This window comes from Littorina saxatilis, linkage group LG12 (genome assembly GCF_037325665.1).
Source record: "Littorina saxatilis isolate snail1 linkage group LG12, US_GU_Lsax_2.0, whole genome shotgun sequence".
In the NCBI taxonomy this organism is placed as follows: Eukaryota; Metazoa; Mollusca; class Gastropoda; order Littorinimorpha; family Littorinidae; genus Littorina; species Littorina saxatilis.
The window spans coordinates 28898364-28916829 of NC_090256.1; the positions used below are offsets into that span (position 1 = coordinate 28898364).

The 18466-nt window shown below is 39.1% G+C and overlaps 1 protein-coding gene across 13 annotated transcripts in view; it reads left to right on the forward strand.

The window, feature by feature from the left end:
* Positions 1–18466, forward strand: part of LOC138981685 (mucin-12-like) — a 145811-nt gene that overhangs the window by 15355 nt on the left and 111990 nt on the right. Inside the window, exon 4 of one of the 13 annotated variants that reach the window (XM_070354699.1) lies at positions 11429–12289. The exons of the other annotated variants lie outside the window; for them this stretch is intronic. Coding sequence (XP_070210800.1) covers positions 11429–11745 — 317 coding nt within the window. The 3' untranslated portion in view covers positions 11746–12289. Of the gene's footprint in view, positions 1–11428; positions 12290–18466 lie in introns of those variants that run through there. 13 annotated transcript variants of the gene reach the window in all.

An 18466-nucleotide genomic window follows, 5' to 3' on the forward strand; every position in this document is an offset into this window, starting at 1 on the left:
TCACATGAAAAATGCATGCAAAAGAATGAACAAGTCGCGTAAGGCGAAAATACAATATTTAGTCAAGTAGCTGTCGAACTCACAGAATGAAACTGAACGCAATGCAACGCAGCAAGACCGTATACTCGTAGCATCGTCACTCCACCGCCCGTGGCAAAGGCAGTGCCAGTGAAATTGACAAGAAGAGCGGGGTAGTGGTTACGCTATGCTGCATAGCACGCTTTTCTGTACCTCTCTTCGTTTTAACTTTCTGAGCGTGTTTTTAATCCAAACATATCATATCTATATGTTTTTGGAATCAGGAACCGACAAGGAATAAGATGAAACTGTTTTTAAATTGATTTGGAAAATTTAATTTTGATAATAATTTTTATATATTTAATTTTCAGAGCTTGTTTTTAATCCGAATATAACATATTTATATGTTTTTGGAATCAGCAAATGATGGAGAATAAGATAAACGTAAATTTGGATCGTTTTATAAATTTTTATTTTTTTTTACAATTTTCAGATTTTTAATGACCAAAGTCATTAATTAATTTTTAAGCCACCAAGCTGAAATGCAATACCGAACCCCGGGCTTCGTCGAAGATTACTTGACCAAAATTTGAACCGATTTGGTTGAAAAATGAGGGCGTGACAGTGCCGCCTCAACTTTCACGAAAAGCCGGATATGACGTCATCAAAGACATTTATCAAAAAAATGAAAAAAGCGTTCGGGGATTTCATACCCAGGAACTCTCATGTCAAATTTCATAAAGATCGGTCCAGTAGTTTAGTCTGAATCGCTCTACACACACACACACACACATACACCACGACCCTCGTTTCGATTCCCCCTCGATGTTAAAATATTTAGTCAAAACTTGACTAAATATAAAAATGAAAGAGCAAAACCATAACAACCTAACAATGATGTCTTATGACTTCTACCATGCTCCAATTCACAATATAGAGAAGATTTTCTCACTTTCGACACTGAGTGTGTTACATTTCACCAAAAAAGTGTTACTTCACATTATTTTGTAAGGTATAAAGCATATATCCATCCACTTGGTAATGAAAACAATACACTGTACAAAAAAACCTTGATAAACCCAACAAAAAATCTTCAGGTTGAAGGCGGATTTTGAAGTTATCAAGAAAAATGCTGTTTATTCGCCAATGAGTGTGTTACAAAACACTGTCATAACATAAACAAAACGTTGTCCCTATTCCGTGCATTCAGTTAATTGTGAAATTAATTGTAAGAATGACACCATGGTTGCTACACAACTATTGAAACTATTGTTGACACATTCAGCATGCTGGTAAATTCATATCAGCAAAGAAAGTGTCTCTGAGTTTGTTACACAACACCAATTTTTGTCGTTTTCACAGTTGGGTCTTTTTTGCATGGCTTGCTTTAAGCAAATTTAATTGTAGGCCTCAAATACAACTCCAACACCTATTGGTTGTGTAAAGATATGATTGCTTTATCAAAAAGTAGGTTTACTGAACATAGAAATAAGGAAATATAGCACATGGCTCAGAAACAAGTGGGGAAAGTGAACAAACCCTTAATAGCACTGATGACCACACAAGGAAATATGCCACAAAAAAAGTAGAGTGTCTGTGCTCCTTGTGAAAACCTGACGAGGTACAGTGAAGCACCGTGTAAAGACAACCAAGTCTATATGACACAAAATCAGGTCTTACAAGAGAGGGATAAAAAGGGGGGGGGGGGGGGGGGACGACGGTGCTGTAAATTTACAGAGTTTAGGAAGAGAACATTGGAGAACAGGGAGTCTTAACAAGGAAGAGTTTTACATCGGGGGCGGGGGTTTCAATAGGTGGGTTCCACTGTATTACATTTACATTCTGCTACAACTAAAATGTGTACAAAACGTTCCTCCCATCATCACGGAGGAAGACATCCTGCATTTTCATGAGGATGTCCTGGGGAGGGATCTGGTACTATACTCCTCCACATAGGTCAGAGTATCACAGAACTTCCAGGCAGATCCCCATGGTTTGAGGTATCGGCCAAAAGTCTGTCCATCATGCTGCTGGGTAATCTTCAACATAGGAACACAAAACCTAAACAATATTATTACCATATCTAGGTAGCTGGTATGGTTAATGTAACACACTCACACACAAAAACAAAAAATGTTGGGGCACTGTTTCAGTTCTGTCCTGGGTAAATGAAGACTTTCTTGTCATAGTAAGTTTGAGTTTTGTTGCAATTATATTCTGTTTTGAAAAAAAAATATCTGAGTGTGTTACAAGCACCAACAAAAACTCACCGTAACAAAAGTAAAACTAGAATACATCATGAAAAAATGTCAAAGTCAGGTTAATATACATTTAACAACACACACTTCAGTGATGATTAAGTGATATGGTACTCTAGTACACGTTTTTCCTACTTTAAGAACTGAGTGAGTTACTAACACTAACTTTGCAGCTGACATATTGGTGTAAGTAACACACTTATACACCAACAGCCATTAATTACAAAAATGCTAATAAGAATATTCAAAAGTTTTCACTTCAACGTTTATATTTCTTTAGTAAATTGAAGGGGTAATAAAAAAAAAACATTGTTTATCCTGAGACAAGGTATTGGGAGTAGATTACTTAACACAATTGTGCCTGTGATGTTTTAGTGTGTGTAACGCACTCAACACTGTTCCCCCCCAAAAAAAAATCCAATTCAAAACAATAAACGCAGACATCATTTTCTGTTTACTTGATTCATTCCTTACTTTGTTCCAGCAAGATTAAATAATTTTCAAGATAACTGTACAAACTATTTGAGTGTGTTACCTCTCACGATGTGCGAGTGGTGTGAGTATGAAAGGATTACGTTCTTTACGTTAAACAATACACACCAAGAATGCTCAAGAAACTTAGCATAAATACGTTCCAATCTAAAATGGTTACTTTGCGGAAAATACAAGCGTTGACTCATAAGGCCAAGAATACAATAGCAACCTATCATACTAAAAATCTCTAAACGACAACGTTCCTGCGTTAATCAAAGTTACAAACAAGATATATCCTCATCCAATTTTCCCCAATAGCGTTACTACAAATAAGCTCGTTTACAAACGATCACCACAGACCGCAAGCGCCTTTGCCTAAATACCTTTAACGTATGCCTTGGATATGTCGGGGAAACATTTCACTTAGAACTTCGTTAAGCACGGAAAACACAAGTTATCATTATAAACATCAGAGACTTTCTAGTGTCCACATATCATTGCTGTACGTTTTTCAAAACAAAGAATACTAATACGAACACACAAAGAAACACACACAACTTAAAACACTAAACATGTCAGACTTCCAACTCACATAAACAACTCACACCGTCATTACAAAATGGCGACCAAAATACAACACAAACAAGTTGCAACAAAATTACCTTATGCGCTGTGTGGGTTGACCAGTGTACCAAACTGTAGCCTCTCAACGAAGGGCACAGAACAATTCACAACCTTCAATAAAACTGTATCCAAGACACGTTCACGTTGACAATATCCAAACGTTCACGTTGACTTTAAAACATTACAAGAAGAACTCCATCAGCTCACTTGCTAACTTTAATACGTTACATAAAACATCGAAACTCTTCCATAAAAACCCTCAGATCGACTGATGAGAACAGGTCAAACGGTATTATTTATCGAAAACAAAAACTAACATGGAACAGTCCATTTTACAGGTGAAAGGTCATCATATTGACCAACCAGCAACATTCCTACAAAAGGGTTGGGTAAAACTACCATTACAACCAATCAGTGACTGATCACGCACTTTGTACATGCTTCATACATGGAACAGTCTATTCTACAAAAGAAGAACAAGGAACTAGCCGACGTTGACAACTAGAAGCACGTGAGTCACACGTATTCTATAGCCTACTACGCAGTTTGCAGCGCTTACACCAAAACCAGAACACAAAAAGAGAGCACGTGAGTCTCACGCGTAAAGGTAGTTGATAACGCTCCACAAAAAACAAGTCACAACAAGGTGCCATGATAAAAGCACGGTTTTCTTCCTTTACACCGTAAAAAGGGCTAGAGCAAAACGTATTCACAAAAAAATAGGTGAATGCATGCCACATCGGCAAGCACAAGGGTCGTGGTGTACTGTATGTGTGTGTGTAGATCGATTCCAAGGAAACTACTGGATCGATCTTCATGATCTAAACATAAAAATTCTTCCAAATGATATTCCTAAACCATTTTTTCAAATGACGTCATATCCGGCTTTCAATGAAAGTTGAGGTGGCACTGTCACACTCATTTTTCTATCAATTTGATTGAAATTTTGGTCAAGCATTTTGATTGCAGGGATGTTGTTAGGCATCGGACATCGACCGATTAAAAGGCTCAAATGTCCATTTCATATAGCCGCATGGCGGTCAGATGTCCTATCGTTTTCAACTGAGCGTGGTCATTGTCCGATAAGAACTCCATTCCTTCGGACAGCGCGTTGTTTGATAATTTTTCTTCCATGATAGAAATCTTCAAACAGCGACCCAGCGCTCTCGCGTACAGGTGCACTGAAGTTGTGCAGTATAGATCTTGCGTTTTCCGAACCGTTTGCGGTATGAGCTGTTCGCGTACACCCGTCTACAGCACACTAAAGTTAGGAGTACAGGAGACAACTCCAACTGACCAAGGCTCGCGTCTGCTACTTTCTACCCCACCTATGTTGACCAAGGTTTTTTTTTTTAGCCGAGACCAGCTGTGCTGCAGCAGGTCACTCAGAATTGTAGAAACTGTGTATCAACACGCTGGAATGCAGGCGTTAGATCAACGTTACAGGAAGTGACTGTGTGTACGGATATATCCGTACTAAGTCGGATAGAGCCATATGAGTGGGTACGGATATATCCGTACCTCGGAGTTAATTTGCTTTTGGTTAGAGACGAATCGCACGGCACTGAATTATGCCACCGAAAAAAACTAAAGCCTGCCAAAGAACAGCAAAAGCTGAACACGTTTGGCATTCAAGGGCTTCGTGTGCTACATTAGGGCCAAGAACATGGGAAAACACAGCAAGTGTGAAACTTCCACAATCACGGAAAGTAAAGTTTGTTGATGGTGTCGGTACAGCGGGTAATTCACACAAACGGTCTTTTATTGAGGTTAACTATTCATGGCTGACCCTGTTTAGTACTAGTTGGTTAGAATCTGACAGAAAAGAGACCATCTATATAGGCAAACTGTTTTGTCAAATCTGTCAAAAAAAAGCTCTTGTCAGGAAATCATGCAGTTTGTGTGCCAATCAAAGTAAGACTAAGAGTGCTGAAGTTTTTGCTTTCTTTTTTGTGTGTGTCCTGTTTGAAACAAAAGTAATAAAACAATATACGCACGCAATGTTGGTGCATATACTGATATGTGTGTGTGCACATGATTTTGTGTTTTGCACAAAATTTTAATGTCCTATTAAGATGACTGAAAGCAGTCATATGTCCCATTGATGTCGAAGAGCTCAGGACATTTGTCCCATAGGTATGAATTTGTGGCAACATCCCTGGATTGCATTCTAGCTTTGGAGGCTTAAAAATGAATAAGTTTGGTTATTGAAAATCTGAATTAAAATTTTAGTAATCGATCCAAAAATAATTTCATCTTTATTATTTCCTGAATCCCAAAATATATACATATAACTTTGGATTCACAAAAGAAAATGTACCGAAAGCACACAAACTGTGATAAAAAGGAAAAGATATCTGAAAGTATCATGTGTTTATTGTCAGCTTCTTTTGACTTCAGTTTGGTATCTTCAATCTTGTGAAAGTCTCATGTTGGTGTACTAGTAACTTTTCTTATGCTTCCACACTAAACTTGGGTTTTAGATGATATCCCTGAGGTTCATGTCACTTGGTTTAAAAAAAAATGAATGTAGGTACACACCAGCAAGCACCCCATTTGTCATGGCTTGGGGAGATGAGTGTAGCTGCACTAAGAGGGGTAGAAATGCCAAATATATTATTATGTTCTGTCCTTTCCGTTATTGTTGTTCAGTGGAGAGGCCAAGACATCAGAGTAAAGTCTTCAATATCAGTCTAATGAAAAAGACAGGCAAGGATACAGTGAATGTTCAGGCAATTTTTTTTTAAGCTGAAGACAAAATCAGTTGCGTTTTGGAAAGTTGCTTGCAAAGATTTTCAGATGTCTGCTGTCAAAGGAAACGTTCTTGAAGATGCAGATTTTTGATTATTAAAAATGTCTTTTTTGTCAGCTTGTTGATACTAAGTTTGTGCTGAATGTACTGTAACAAGAAGAAAATTGAAGCACACAGGAAATCTTAACAGTAAAGAAGCAATGTAGATGATCACTTTTATTGAAGGTCATGGAAGTATACTCTGATAATGGGAAAATGTAAAGTATTTTTGACTGATATTGAAGGCTTGAAAAGAATGCTAAGGTAAGTCTTTGTGTTGAGGATGCCTGTATCTTCATGTTCGTTCTGTTCATTGTTTATCATTATCAAAGGACATTCTCTAAACTTCAAGAGGGTGGACATTTTGGATACTGGAGATACTGTCATTATAATTTTGCTGAACTTTGTATATGGCTGAGTGTCTATACAGGCACCAGTCTCTCACCAAACAAATTCTAATGATGACCACCCTAAGGTGCTCATTCAATCTTCCCATTGGTCACAGTTTTGGTGTGCTTGTTGGTTGTGTAATTATGCAACATTTATTTCTGCAAACATATTTACATGTGTCATGTCCTATTTAAACATGAGGGAGAAGTACTGTAGGGAAAATCTTTAAATATATATATATTTTTCTCAAGATCTTGTTTTCAGTGTAAGATAATGGTGTTATTTTTGACATGACAGTTACCTGCCAAAAGTGTGCTTAACTCTGTGTCTGAAAGTCAAGAAGGGTTTTTCTTTTTGCACACATCATCTAGAAAATGGAGAGTTCACATTCTTGCACTAAGAAATGTTCCGGTTGAAGTGAAGTGCTGCAGCAGACTAGATGAGTGCAATTGCAGGCATTAGTTGCATGTGGAGTTTAAAGAGTGTCCTTAGTTTCATCTTGTTACATGGCATTTTTACCCCCAGGCAGCTGAAGGGGATTAGAAGCTAATCATATTGGAATTTCCTTGTTTTCTTCCCCTGTTGAATTCTTTGGAAGTTATAGTAAGCAGGATAATAATTTGTTAATGTTTTTGATACCTGGGATAAAATATATCATGTTATAGCTGTGTTTGATTTTAAACAATCTTTTTTTTGTAAAAAAAAAACCCACCTTCGGCTGGGTTTGATTTTTGAAAATATCTTGCAGTTTAGGCTAGTTTAGCGGAAGGTGAGACCTTATTCTGTGGATTAACAGGAGTATTCCCCAAGCCATTGACATGTTTCTTTAGGATGTTCAGTTGTTGAAAAGCAGTGGTCCTTGTCTCTGTGTTCAACACCTTTGTTCAGTCATGAAAGTGAAGTAAAATTGTAAATGTAATTGTCTTCTTGTTTGCATTTGCAAGCATGGATTTGTAACAATGCATCTGCAGAAAGTTCAGTCATGCATATGATCGTGAACTGTGCAAATTGATTTTTTAACCCTGCATTATTTTTCAATTCTGGATTTTTTGAGCCTATGAGTGTGAAGGGCTGAAAATAACCCCCGTCACCTGGTTCGTTGGTATATGTCATGATGCCATGTTTCCCCCCTAACTTTTCTGAAACCATGGCAATAAATGGTAAAGAGAGGTGAGCCTTCTTATAGAAGCCTTTTAATCGGAACAGGATTCACCTTATTTGGCTACACTGCATTATACAACTTTATTCTCTGAAAAAAAAGAAAAGTTATGCTGCAGGTACGGAAAACCAGCTTAAACGTAATTTGTAACTTGTGCACTTTCCAATTGTATGATCACTTGATACATGGTATCTTTTGAAGCTTTTGCTGTTTGTAAATGAAGTGCATACTTTTTCCTTTTTTGTGTGTGGCAAAGTGTGAAGCACACAAGACGAGGATTGCTGCTGCTTTTTTTTGCTTCTGTGTGTGTGAAAGGTGCCATCATTACAAACTCGTCCGGTTGAAGTTGAGTTTGGTCTTACTGTGCAAAGTTTCGTAACTGTTTGGTGGGGATGTGTTTCAACATCTACAAGCATCTACAACAGCACGAGGACTTTTTAGTACGCTAAGCCGAATTGAACTTTAGTTGATCTTCGAGTTGTGTAATGGTAATCTTTCTTTTTTTGAGAAGTGTTTTTTTTTTTTAGCATTATGTTTTTAATTTATTTGGACTGAACTGTTATACGACATTCTAAACTAAAACGAGCAATTGCATTCAGACTCAAAACTTGTTTTTTACACTCTGTCTCTCCTCCCATTATGAAGTTTGCTGCTTTAGAACGGAACAAGAAGGCTTGCATTACAATAGTTTTTCATACATGTTGCCAGCATATGCGAAACTTGAAACTGTGAAGCTGGGGGATAGTTAGTGTTAATTGGAAGCATACACACAAAGAAAACATGAGATTTGGAGCTTCATCAACGTATGCGGCATTGGCAGTCAGCTTGAAACTGTTCTGCCTGCATCAGCTGGTGCTTATTGAAAATAAAATGTCAATGTTACATGGGATGGCTTCAAGACCTACCAGGATATGTGCTGTTCTGGCACTTTCTCTGCACGTTTTTGTATGTCAAAGTTTTCTTCCGAGTCTAGCCTGGTCACCACTGTGTGCTGTTTATGTTTTTTGGCTTTTATTCTAAAACAATCATATGTGAATGATGTAGTAGTAATAATGGTGCCATTGTAAAGGTCAATAAATGAGTTTCATTCTTAAATTTATTTACTGTGTCAGACTTTTTCATTGCTTTTTACAATGTCCTGAATACTACCCCTTGTCGTATGTTTTGACATGAAGGTTGGGAAAATATTCTCTTTATTTATTGATACAGTTTTTGCATTGATATACACGCAAGGCAACAACTTGGATCCTCTTGTGGTATAAAGGCGGAAAAAAATTGTTGGATGGTTGGTATTCACTCGTACATCGTCTTCGGGTCCTTCGTTACATTGGTATATCAACTTCTGCCGTTATAACAAGGGGAAAGATGCGTGTTGGTGTATTTCAGATCTCACCTTGTTTATGAATACCTGACAAGTTTTGTGTACATCACCTGGATAAGATACTGGCTGAATGCTGGAACTCAATGGGAACAGCAGCCTTTTGTGTTTCCTTATTTTGAATGTGGTAGTCTCATCATGTGTTGTAGTACTTTGCTGTAACAGCAGAGACACCATTTGGATGTAGGAAGATGCGCATAAAGGGTTGTTGAGGAGCAGGATCGCAGTCCCCCTCTGAAATAAACAACAAAAACAAATATAACGACAAAAGGCACATTTTGGGGCTGATGTGATGGTGTTGGTTTGAAGGTGGTAAAAATGAATCGTTTCTTTGGCATGTTGATGTGCCATTGCAAGGGTAATGAACATCTGCCTCAATTTCTTAAAGTTCATCGCTGTGGTGTTTGCTGGCAAATCTTAAGTCAGAAAAGTAGTTTTGATCTTTCTCTATCCCCACTGCACAGAATTTATGTACGGATTAAAGCTGTTTTGTCATTTTGGGTGATGACATTTGGGAATTGACATCCAAAACAGGCATGAAACATGAATTGACACTGGTGCTAAATTTCTCAATTTTCTATGATGGTTAATTGTGTTGTTAATGTTGGTATAGATGCATACGTCACACACAAAACATTTTTTGTGCGAGACTGAGAGATAATTATGGAGTGTTATGAAATTCAAACTATAAAGTACAAGTGTGTGATATGTGCACATAGGCTTTAACAAGCAAGGGCAAGAGTCGAATTTAAATATATGACAAGCATTGCAAAGAGTAGCCTGCCTTTATTTCTGTGCAGTAGTAACTGATTATGAATATGATACGTGGCTGACAGACTTGCACTGAACCGATGTGCACACTTGTGAGACAGATAGTAACCCCTGGTCTTCGCTACCGCATTATTACATCATATGATGTGTTTTTCTGTGTCATTCAGTTTCTAGAAGAAATAAACTTGCCAGTAACAGAGCTTGAGGAGTTTATTTGAGAGACTTGCTGGTGCCGTATACCAACAAAATGGCTTCATTTTCTGCATTCATTGTGGTATTGCCAGAGGTTTTTTTCTGCTGTCAAAATGTGCCTCTGATTAAAGACCATCAGTGGGATGGAAGCTTGGTGTAGTGTTTAACGGCACAGTAAGCCTCCCGTAAACCATCACAGATACTGTAGGGCTTTTACACACAGTACAAACACCCTTCCATATGAACGCTCACCAAACGGGAACATCCTAGGTGCCCTACGTAAAGAGCGAGCAATTTTCAAAGAATTAATTTTGCGGATTGTGTTGGAGACAATCGGACCGTGGTGCTTTTTGGCGCTAGACCTAACTTTTAAAAAATCTAAATAATAAATTGACAGCTTGTTACACAAACATTCTTAAATCATAAAAGAATTCTTTTTTCATCAAGACAAGATCAGTACAATTCGAAGTTTTGAAAGTTTGAAAAAAGAAAAGCCCGGAAGCAGGGTCACGCAAGGTCGTGGTTCTCGTAGCAGATGACGGTTTATACCTATCGCCAGTTCCTCTGAACAGTCAAAAGCCATCGCTAGAGTTCTTGTGAACCACAGCTGTTTGTTTCGTGCATAGTCAGAGGTACTTAATAACGTGCTATTACAGATAAGCTCACAGCGAGTCACATTCAAATTACTGACGACTACATTGTGAAAAAGGGAAACTTGATCACACGGGTTCACGATGGCTCAGGGGTAAGATAAACCACGCAAAAATAAATTCTTTGAAAATTGCTCTCGCTTTACGGAGGGCACCTGGGATGTTCCCGTTTGGTGAGCGTTCAAATGGAAGGGTGTTTGTACTGTGTGTAAAAGCCTGACAGTATCTGTGATGGTTTACGGGAAGCTTACTGTGCCTTTAAAGATTAGTAACAAACAGCCTGTTGTGTGTGTCAGATGCCGAAGCAGTGGCGGGGGATGAAGAGTTGCAGCGAGTTTGTGAGGCTGTCATGCGCATCAGATCCCGAGAGCTCACTCTTCGCAAAGCTGCTGAGCTCTACGGCATCCCTCGCAGTACTCTAGGCGATCGCGCAAGGGGGCGTGTCAGACTCTTTGCAAAGAGGGTGAGGCGCCGGCGAATGAAACTAAGTATGGAACATGAGACAGAGGAAGAGCCAGCTACTTCAGTTGAGCATGACGAAGAACAGGCTGACTGAACAGTGGGAGGAGAATTTAGCTATTGAACACAGTGACTTCGGTTAGGAGTAGATGTGAATGATAGCTGGAGATGAACGTCATTGAAGTTTCTGCCTGTGGGAGGATTAGTTCTGCTCATTTTGAAGTGATACTACAGGGTTTCTTGTGTTCTTTTTACTGGTTTCAGCTCATCTGATACCACAAAAACTTCCCTTCAAAGGCATGCAGAGAATGCACTCCAACTTCTATCGTCACAGGATGGGGACTCCTCATGGTGTAGCTGGTAGATACCAAAACATGGGGAACAGAATCAATCCAGTCATGGAAGAACTGCGCAAACAGAGGCACAGAGAAGCTCAGAAAAGATACTTGGCCAAAAAGAGGAAGGAACACTTTGAATTGGAATCTTCTTGCACAAGTGAACATTTTAGTTTGTCTTGCTCATTACCGTCTCACACGGCAAGAAGCCCTGAAGGCAAACCGGATGGTCAAAAGGAAAGCTAAAACTTTTAAAACAGCTGAGTGATTGTGGATGCAGCACTTCGTGATATGCTCATTTGTTAAAATTAATTTGTAATGTTTTTTTCCACATCAATTACTTGAATCCAGGTGGCAAATTGTAGGTTATACAGTAATTTATTAGGTTGCTTCATGGTTGTATTTTTTAAACTTTCGTTACTGACTGTCGTGCGATCTGTCAATGTGTTTGAAACCAGTGGTCCAATTTTGGGAAGAGGTAAGATTTCCGAACACTTAAATTGAAAATTTATGAAAGTGTATAGATTTAACATTTCAAAAGAATGGTTGACAAAAAATAATTAAAAAAAAAAGATTGTGAACAAAGATGAAATGTGGTATGTTGTATTCTGATACTGTATAACGTATTACTTATTTGGTGGTGCACGTTTCAAAAACCTAAGGCCCCTTGGTAATGTCTTTCACTTTTACCAGCTGTAGTTATTAAGAAGCATGTGTACTCAACATTGGTAACCTATTACAAAAAAAGATTGAAAAAGAAAAGAGAGAGATGATGGCATTTTTGTTTCCCATTTCAGTATGGTCCTTGTGCGGTGGTGGCAATACTCAAGGTCATACCACAGGAGTAGGACATTGTGATACAGCTAACAGGTGGTTCCAGCGGGCCCCTGCAAGAGAAGCCTTACAGCGCTTTCGTAATAGACTGAAACAAGATCCTCAACTTCTTAGAAAGTACCGGGAGAAACAGATTGCCTATAATAGGAGGTATCGAGCTAAGCAGAAGCTCCAATGGCAGGGATTTAGTGTCTGACAGTTTACCTGTGTGCAGAAGAGGTCTATACATTCACACAATGTATACTTACCAACAGTCTGTAAAGAAGAACTTGCATGTTCATAATTGGTTTTTGCCCACAGAATGATTTATGAATTAACTGCTGAACCTTTGTGACTGAAAATTTGTGTGGAGTTAGGTGTGAATAAAATATATGTAATGGGCTGATTTCGGCCCCCTCTGATGAATGATATTAAACCTTGGTATTTGATTTGAAGGCTGGAGCCTGTCATGATGATTTAGCATGGCTTTGTTTCCGCTTTTAGTTCTGACCTATACATGGAGATGTGTGAACAACTTTCCAGACAGGAGTGTTAGGCAAGAAAGGCATCAATATCGTCAGCGTCTGAAGCAAGAATTATTATGAAAAGGCCAAGATTTTGCAGCAGGGAAGAAAGTACTGACAGCTTTCTTCAAATCCTACTTCCAGCACTTGCAAGAAACCACGCTGCTATGTATTTCTCAAATCTGAAATGGCATTTCTTCAATTACATTCATTTCACTTGAAGAAAAGATTGAAGGATAGACAGTGCACTCAACATGTGTTCCTGATTTTGAAAACTGGTAGCGTCTTCAGCCTTACAAACAACAGCTATTTCTAGCTATAATGCATGGTTTCCGAGTCCTAAAAAGGTCAGACCCTGTACTTAAAGAATTCATCTTTTCTGATCGCGTACACAAGCAATGCCAGAAAGTTAAAGAGACTGCTTCTCCAGCATAAACATAGATTGCTGCAGAGGATCAGAGAAAATACTTTTTATCATCAGCAGTATAGACAAAAACAATGGCCACTAAGAAAAGATTCACACATAAGAAATAAAAATAAATATTTGTGGCATCAGGTTACCATAAATTTGATTTCCTTACATTTTACATGATAGTAACAAGGGCGGGGGGGGATCCATACCAGCGCAAATAATCCAATGTTCCACACTCTCAAATATAGGGTCTGATCCGATACCTTTTGAAGAGACAAGGAAGTGGTATTGATACCTCTCGCCGTCAGCGGTACAAAATCAGAACTAAATACCTCCCAATCACGAACGCTAAACATGTTCATAATCACAGCTCCTAAATATAAGTGTGTAAGCTAATAATCTCATCGCCACACTGTTGCTATGTGGTGTTGAAGGCAGGATTAGATGGAAAGTTAGAAAAGCACACTTTCTAGTCTTGTCAGGCCCTAAACTTAGAGCTCATCTCTTTTCAGTGCATACCCGAGCAGTGGAGGGCAGGACAGTGGGAAATCTGTTTGGTGACCCAGGAAGTAGAAACCTTGCTTCACACAGCAGCTCACAGAAGGAAAAGATGCGTCTTTATAAGCGGAGATCGCGGCAAAGGATCAAAGAGAATCCCATGCGTCTTCAGCAGTATAGGGAAAATCAGCGCATGTACAATCGAAAGTACCATGAAAAGATTAAATTGCAACATCAGATGGTCATGAGAAAATGATGGCTTCATAACATGCTTGGCAGGATTTCTACGTATGGCTGTCTGTAAACAGAACAGAGAAAAGAATCCCTGCTTCTTCAGCCGTATCACTATCAGTATCACATGGTCAGAGGACCATGATGGCTGGATACAATTTTGCTAGGTACAATGTATCATTAAAAATTATGACCCAGAGCAAAAACCAAGCACACCAAAACCTTAATGCGGTGAAAGTGTTAGTATATGGCTTATTGATATAGTATAATTACACACACAAACATTGTTCTGCTTGAAATAAGCTCCTGAAACTTGTGTCATATTCCTTGATAGTTTAGAGGAGTTGGCGAAACAGGAGGCAACTGAATAAAGTCTGATCCTGTTTCTTTCCAGTGCTGTTCCAGCACCTCACATCCGGTGGTTTGGGGTCCAGACAAACGTATTCCGCTCAAGCCCTTTCTTCAGAAAGCGGTGATCGGAAGGAAAGAAACCGACTTCTTAAACGCAAGTCTCGTCAACGCTTGAGAGAAAACCCTTATCTTCTTGAGCAGTACAGGGAAAGGGAGCGTTTGCATTGCAGGAGATACAGAGAAAGGAAAAGATATCAACTTTTCTGGTAGATCAATGGAAACATGAACAAAATTTATTACTGTGCTCCTCTGTGGCAAGGGTTAATGTTAAAATCCAGTTGTCTTTTCTTTCCAGTGTCCTTTCTGGCATTCAGCAAGTCCGGAACAAGAAACACAAACTCGGCTGTTGCAGTAGCCAGTCATAGAAATGCTACAGAGTATATGCGCCTCTACATGCGGCAATACCGGCAGAAAATCAGACAAAATCCTGTCCGCCATCAACAGTACAGAGAGAGACAGCGCTTACATGAGAAAAAAAGAAGTCAAAAAAGACAATCTCTCTCTCTCAAAAGAGAAATCCCATGACAACAATAGCGTCTGAGTGAGTGGTCTTATTGCATCACCTGTGGCTTGACAAGGAGTTTACTTGGTGGTTTTCAGCTATGTGCAAGGTTGATTTTGGAAACTACTTGGTTTTATCGATTATATCATGTGTATGTTCATCACGCCTCAACTGATTTGTGCATGCTGTGTGGCAAAAGAAGACCAGTTCTGCATGCAGATAGAGTATTTTCATCATGGGAAAGTGCAGTTTTAGAGTATTTTCATCATGGGAATGTGCAGTTTTGAGTCTTTGCATTGAAATGTTGTGCTTTTAGTCTTTAGTACAGTATGGCAAGAGTGTAGACATGACTTATTTCAGCGCGTGATGCTGTTTTCTTTCCAGTTGCCTTCCTGACAAGGAACAGATTTGGGCTAAGTGTCGGGGCAGCTTTTGGTGATGAAAGAAGCAAAAGAGAACAGCAGCGCCAGTACATGCGTCTTTATCGTCAGCGCTTGAAATTGAACCCCAGTCGCCTTCAGCATTACAGAGAGAAGCAGCGTATTCACAGCAAGAAACACTTTGACAAAAAGAAACACCTAGGTGAAATGAGAAAATCACCTGAAGGAAATGACTAATAACTGCTAATAGCAGACAACTGCTAACAAAAGTAGTGTTGGATCCTGTTTTTGGTCATGGCCGCATGTTTTTTTTATCTGATGCATTTGTCTGATCCCTGGCGGGTTGACTGTCCAATAGTTTTGATCTGTAGGAGGTCTTCTGACCGTCCATTTTGATACCAAGGGGACCAGGACATTTGGACCTTTACATATTTTTAATCCAGGTCCAACTGATCTTTTCTTTTCTGAGGCTGGGAACAACAATGCAGCAGACATCGTTTCTCAGGCAAGCGACAATAAGGTATCGATGAATAAGATCAGTCGTCCTGGCTTTGTTTGTTTCCTGAGCAGAAATAAATTATTTTCCGTTTTACCTATAAATGCGTGCCTCCTAATATCTCATTTGATATGCATATCTGGTTCAAAGTTCACCAGAAGCTGCTGTGCATAAATATGGTGCATTGAAGGAGAATTTTCTTATTTTGAAAGTTTGAATGAGAATCTTGCAAGGAAAGGTAGTCTGAAGGCCAAGAATGACAACAGACTTGAGAATGCTAACTGCATGATAATTCACATGCTTTGCTATTCCTCTTTCTTATTTTCTTTCACTAGCAGTCAGGCCCGGCTTTGCCCCGGAGTTTCTGACACACACACAGTGACACAAATGATCCTGATCTTTCTGGTTTTCTTGGTCTGTCTGTCTTTCAAACACTCACACACACACACATTCGAGCGCGCACGTACAGGTTCAACTGATAATATTACACCCCTTGAGAATGACACGGTATACTTATATGATGAGCAACAAAGCATGACTTACCTCCCTTGCACTATTATATAGGCTGTATTCATTAATGGGGAGGGTCATTATCCGAGGAAGGAAACAATGTCTCGAGAAACTAAAACCCAGGTGCACATCTGTGGTTCCAGGGCAGTGTGCATGCACAATATCTTGTGCTTACCTTTTGCCATCTCTGAGGTATGGCGACCACAGACACACACACATCCATTTTTGAGTCACTTGAGAAAAAGTGACTATGTAATCGGTCAGTGTTAGTCTGTCCGGCCGGCCAACGGCCGGCCGTCCGTAGACACCACCTTAACGTTGGACTTTTCTCGGAAACTATCAAAGCGATCGGGCTCATATTTTGTTTAGTCGTGACCTCCAATGACCTCTACACTTTAACGATGGTTTCGTTGACCTTTGACCTTTTTCAAGGTCACAGGTCAGCGTCAAAGGAAAAATTAGACATTTTATATCTTTGACAAAGTTCATCGGATGTGATTGAAACTTTGTAGGATTATTCTTTACATCAAAGTATTTACATCTGTAGCCTTTTACGAACGTTATCAGAAAAACAAGGGAGATAACTAGCCTTTTCTGTTCGGCAACACACAACTTAACGTTGGGCTTTTCTCGGAAACTATAAAAGTGACCGGGCTCAAATTTTATGTGAACGTGACTCATTGTGTTGTGAATAGCAATTTCTTCCTGTCCATCTGATGCCTCATATAATATTCAGAACTGCGAAAGTGACTCGATCGAGCGTTTGCTCTTCTTGTTATATATGGGTCATTCTCAGAAATGGTGGTCCAAAGTGTTACATACAAAGTAAAAAATAAAGTGTCAAGAAATACAAAATAATTGTTTTTACTATGAAGTCTATTGTTTGCTATACATAATAATGCAAAAATTAGACAAAAAGAGTAATTGGTTGCTGAATAAGAGACGTTTTAAAGTGTTGTATTTACGTGATGAATGTTGACATGGAAACCAAATTCCAACTTTAAACCACCTAAGCCTTCAATCCTTTGTGCATTTTTTATCAGTTCTGCAGTATTTTTGTGTTCTACCCAACACATTCTAGTTATGAAAGGTAAGGACTTCAACTAATATTGGTTAAAAAAATGACATTTGGAACAAAACTAAGGTGAATGTCGCAACACAGAATTAAAATGCTTGAACCACTTTCGGTTCCTGTGCGACAGACATGAATCTGCACTGTTTGGCCTTTCCTGCCGGCAAAACCCGTCTGACCCAAAATAACTACACAAAACACAATTCCTCAGAGTTTGCTGTATTTGTTGAAAGTTCCTGTTGCGTTCAGATTACCCATTTTAAGTACTTGATGAATGTCGAACATCGACAATCAGAGGATACGAAAACTTCTTGGCTGCTTTGTTCCGCTAAACTTCGCGCTTTGAGAGACTGTTTGCACTCGATATCCTTCCGACACTACATTGTCGCCATCCGCGGTGTGTAAGTTTGTGACAAAGCTTTGCAGGCTCGACAATTAAGTAAAAACCATCTTCAGTCGTAACGTAGGTCAGGAAACGACGCCATGAGTTTCAGCAAATGATATGATTCTGGTGTTTTCTGTGAATATTTGGCTGTGATTCAAAGGACTATTTTCTTGTTCGAACTTCCTGTGCGCCAAAGAGCTAAAAATAGCCGTGATGTGGCAAAGTCATGGAGCACATTGCTGTCCGATGTTCGCGCGTCGAGTCCGGATACGATGCGTTACGACATTCATAATTTTTTGTTCGAAGCCTGTAACTTCAAATTCAGTGTGAGTTTTTGAAAAGATGTGTTGCTACGTCCAATACTGAACTCCTGACTGTCGATTGCAGTAATTTGTTGGTGTTTGCATGTTTGCATTTAGCCATGAGACTGAACATATTGTTGATCACGAAAGTCGTGTAACGCTTCGGCGATCCGGAAACGGCCGAACTTCGCAATTGAAAAGCACACAAAAACAACAGCAACGTATAGAAACCATTTTTATTGACATACAACAATGCTTTAATGTCTCAGGAATAGATTCAGATGAAGAAAGTTGTGGTAGAAATAATTTTATTTTACTTTTTCATGATTTCAAATGAGTCACCCCTACTCACTCTCACTGGACCACCATTTCTGAGAATGACCCATATATGTAATAGATACTCGGTGACATGTAAAGTACAGCTGCTGAAG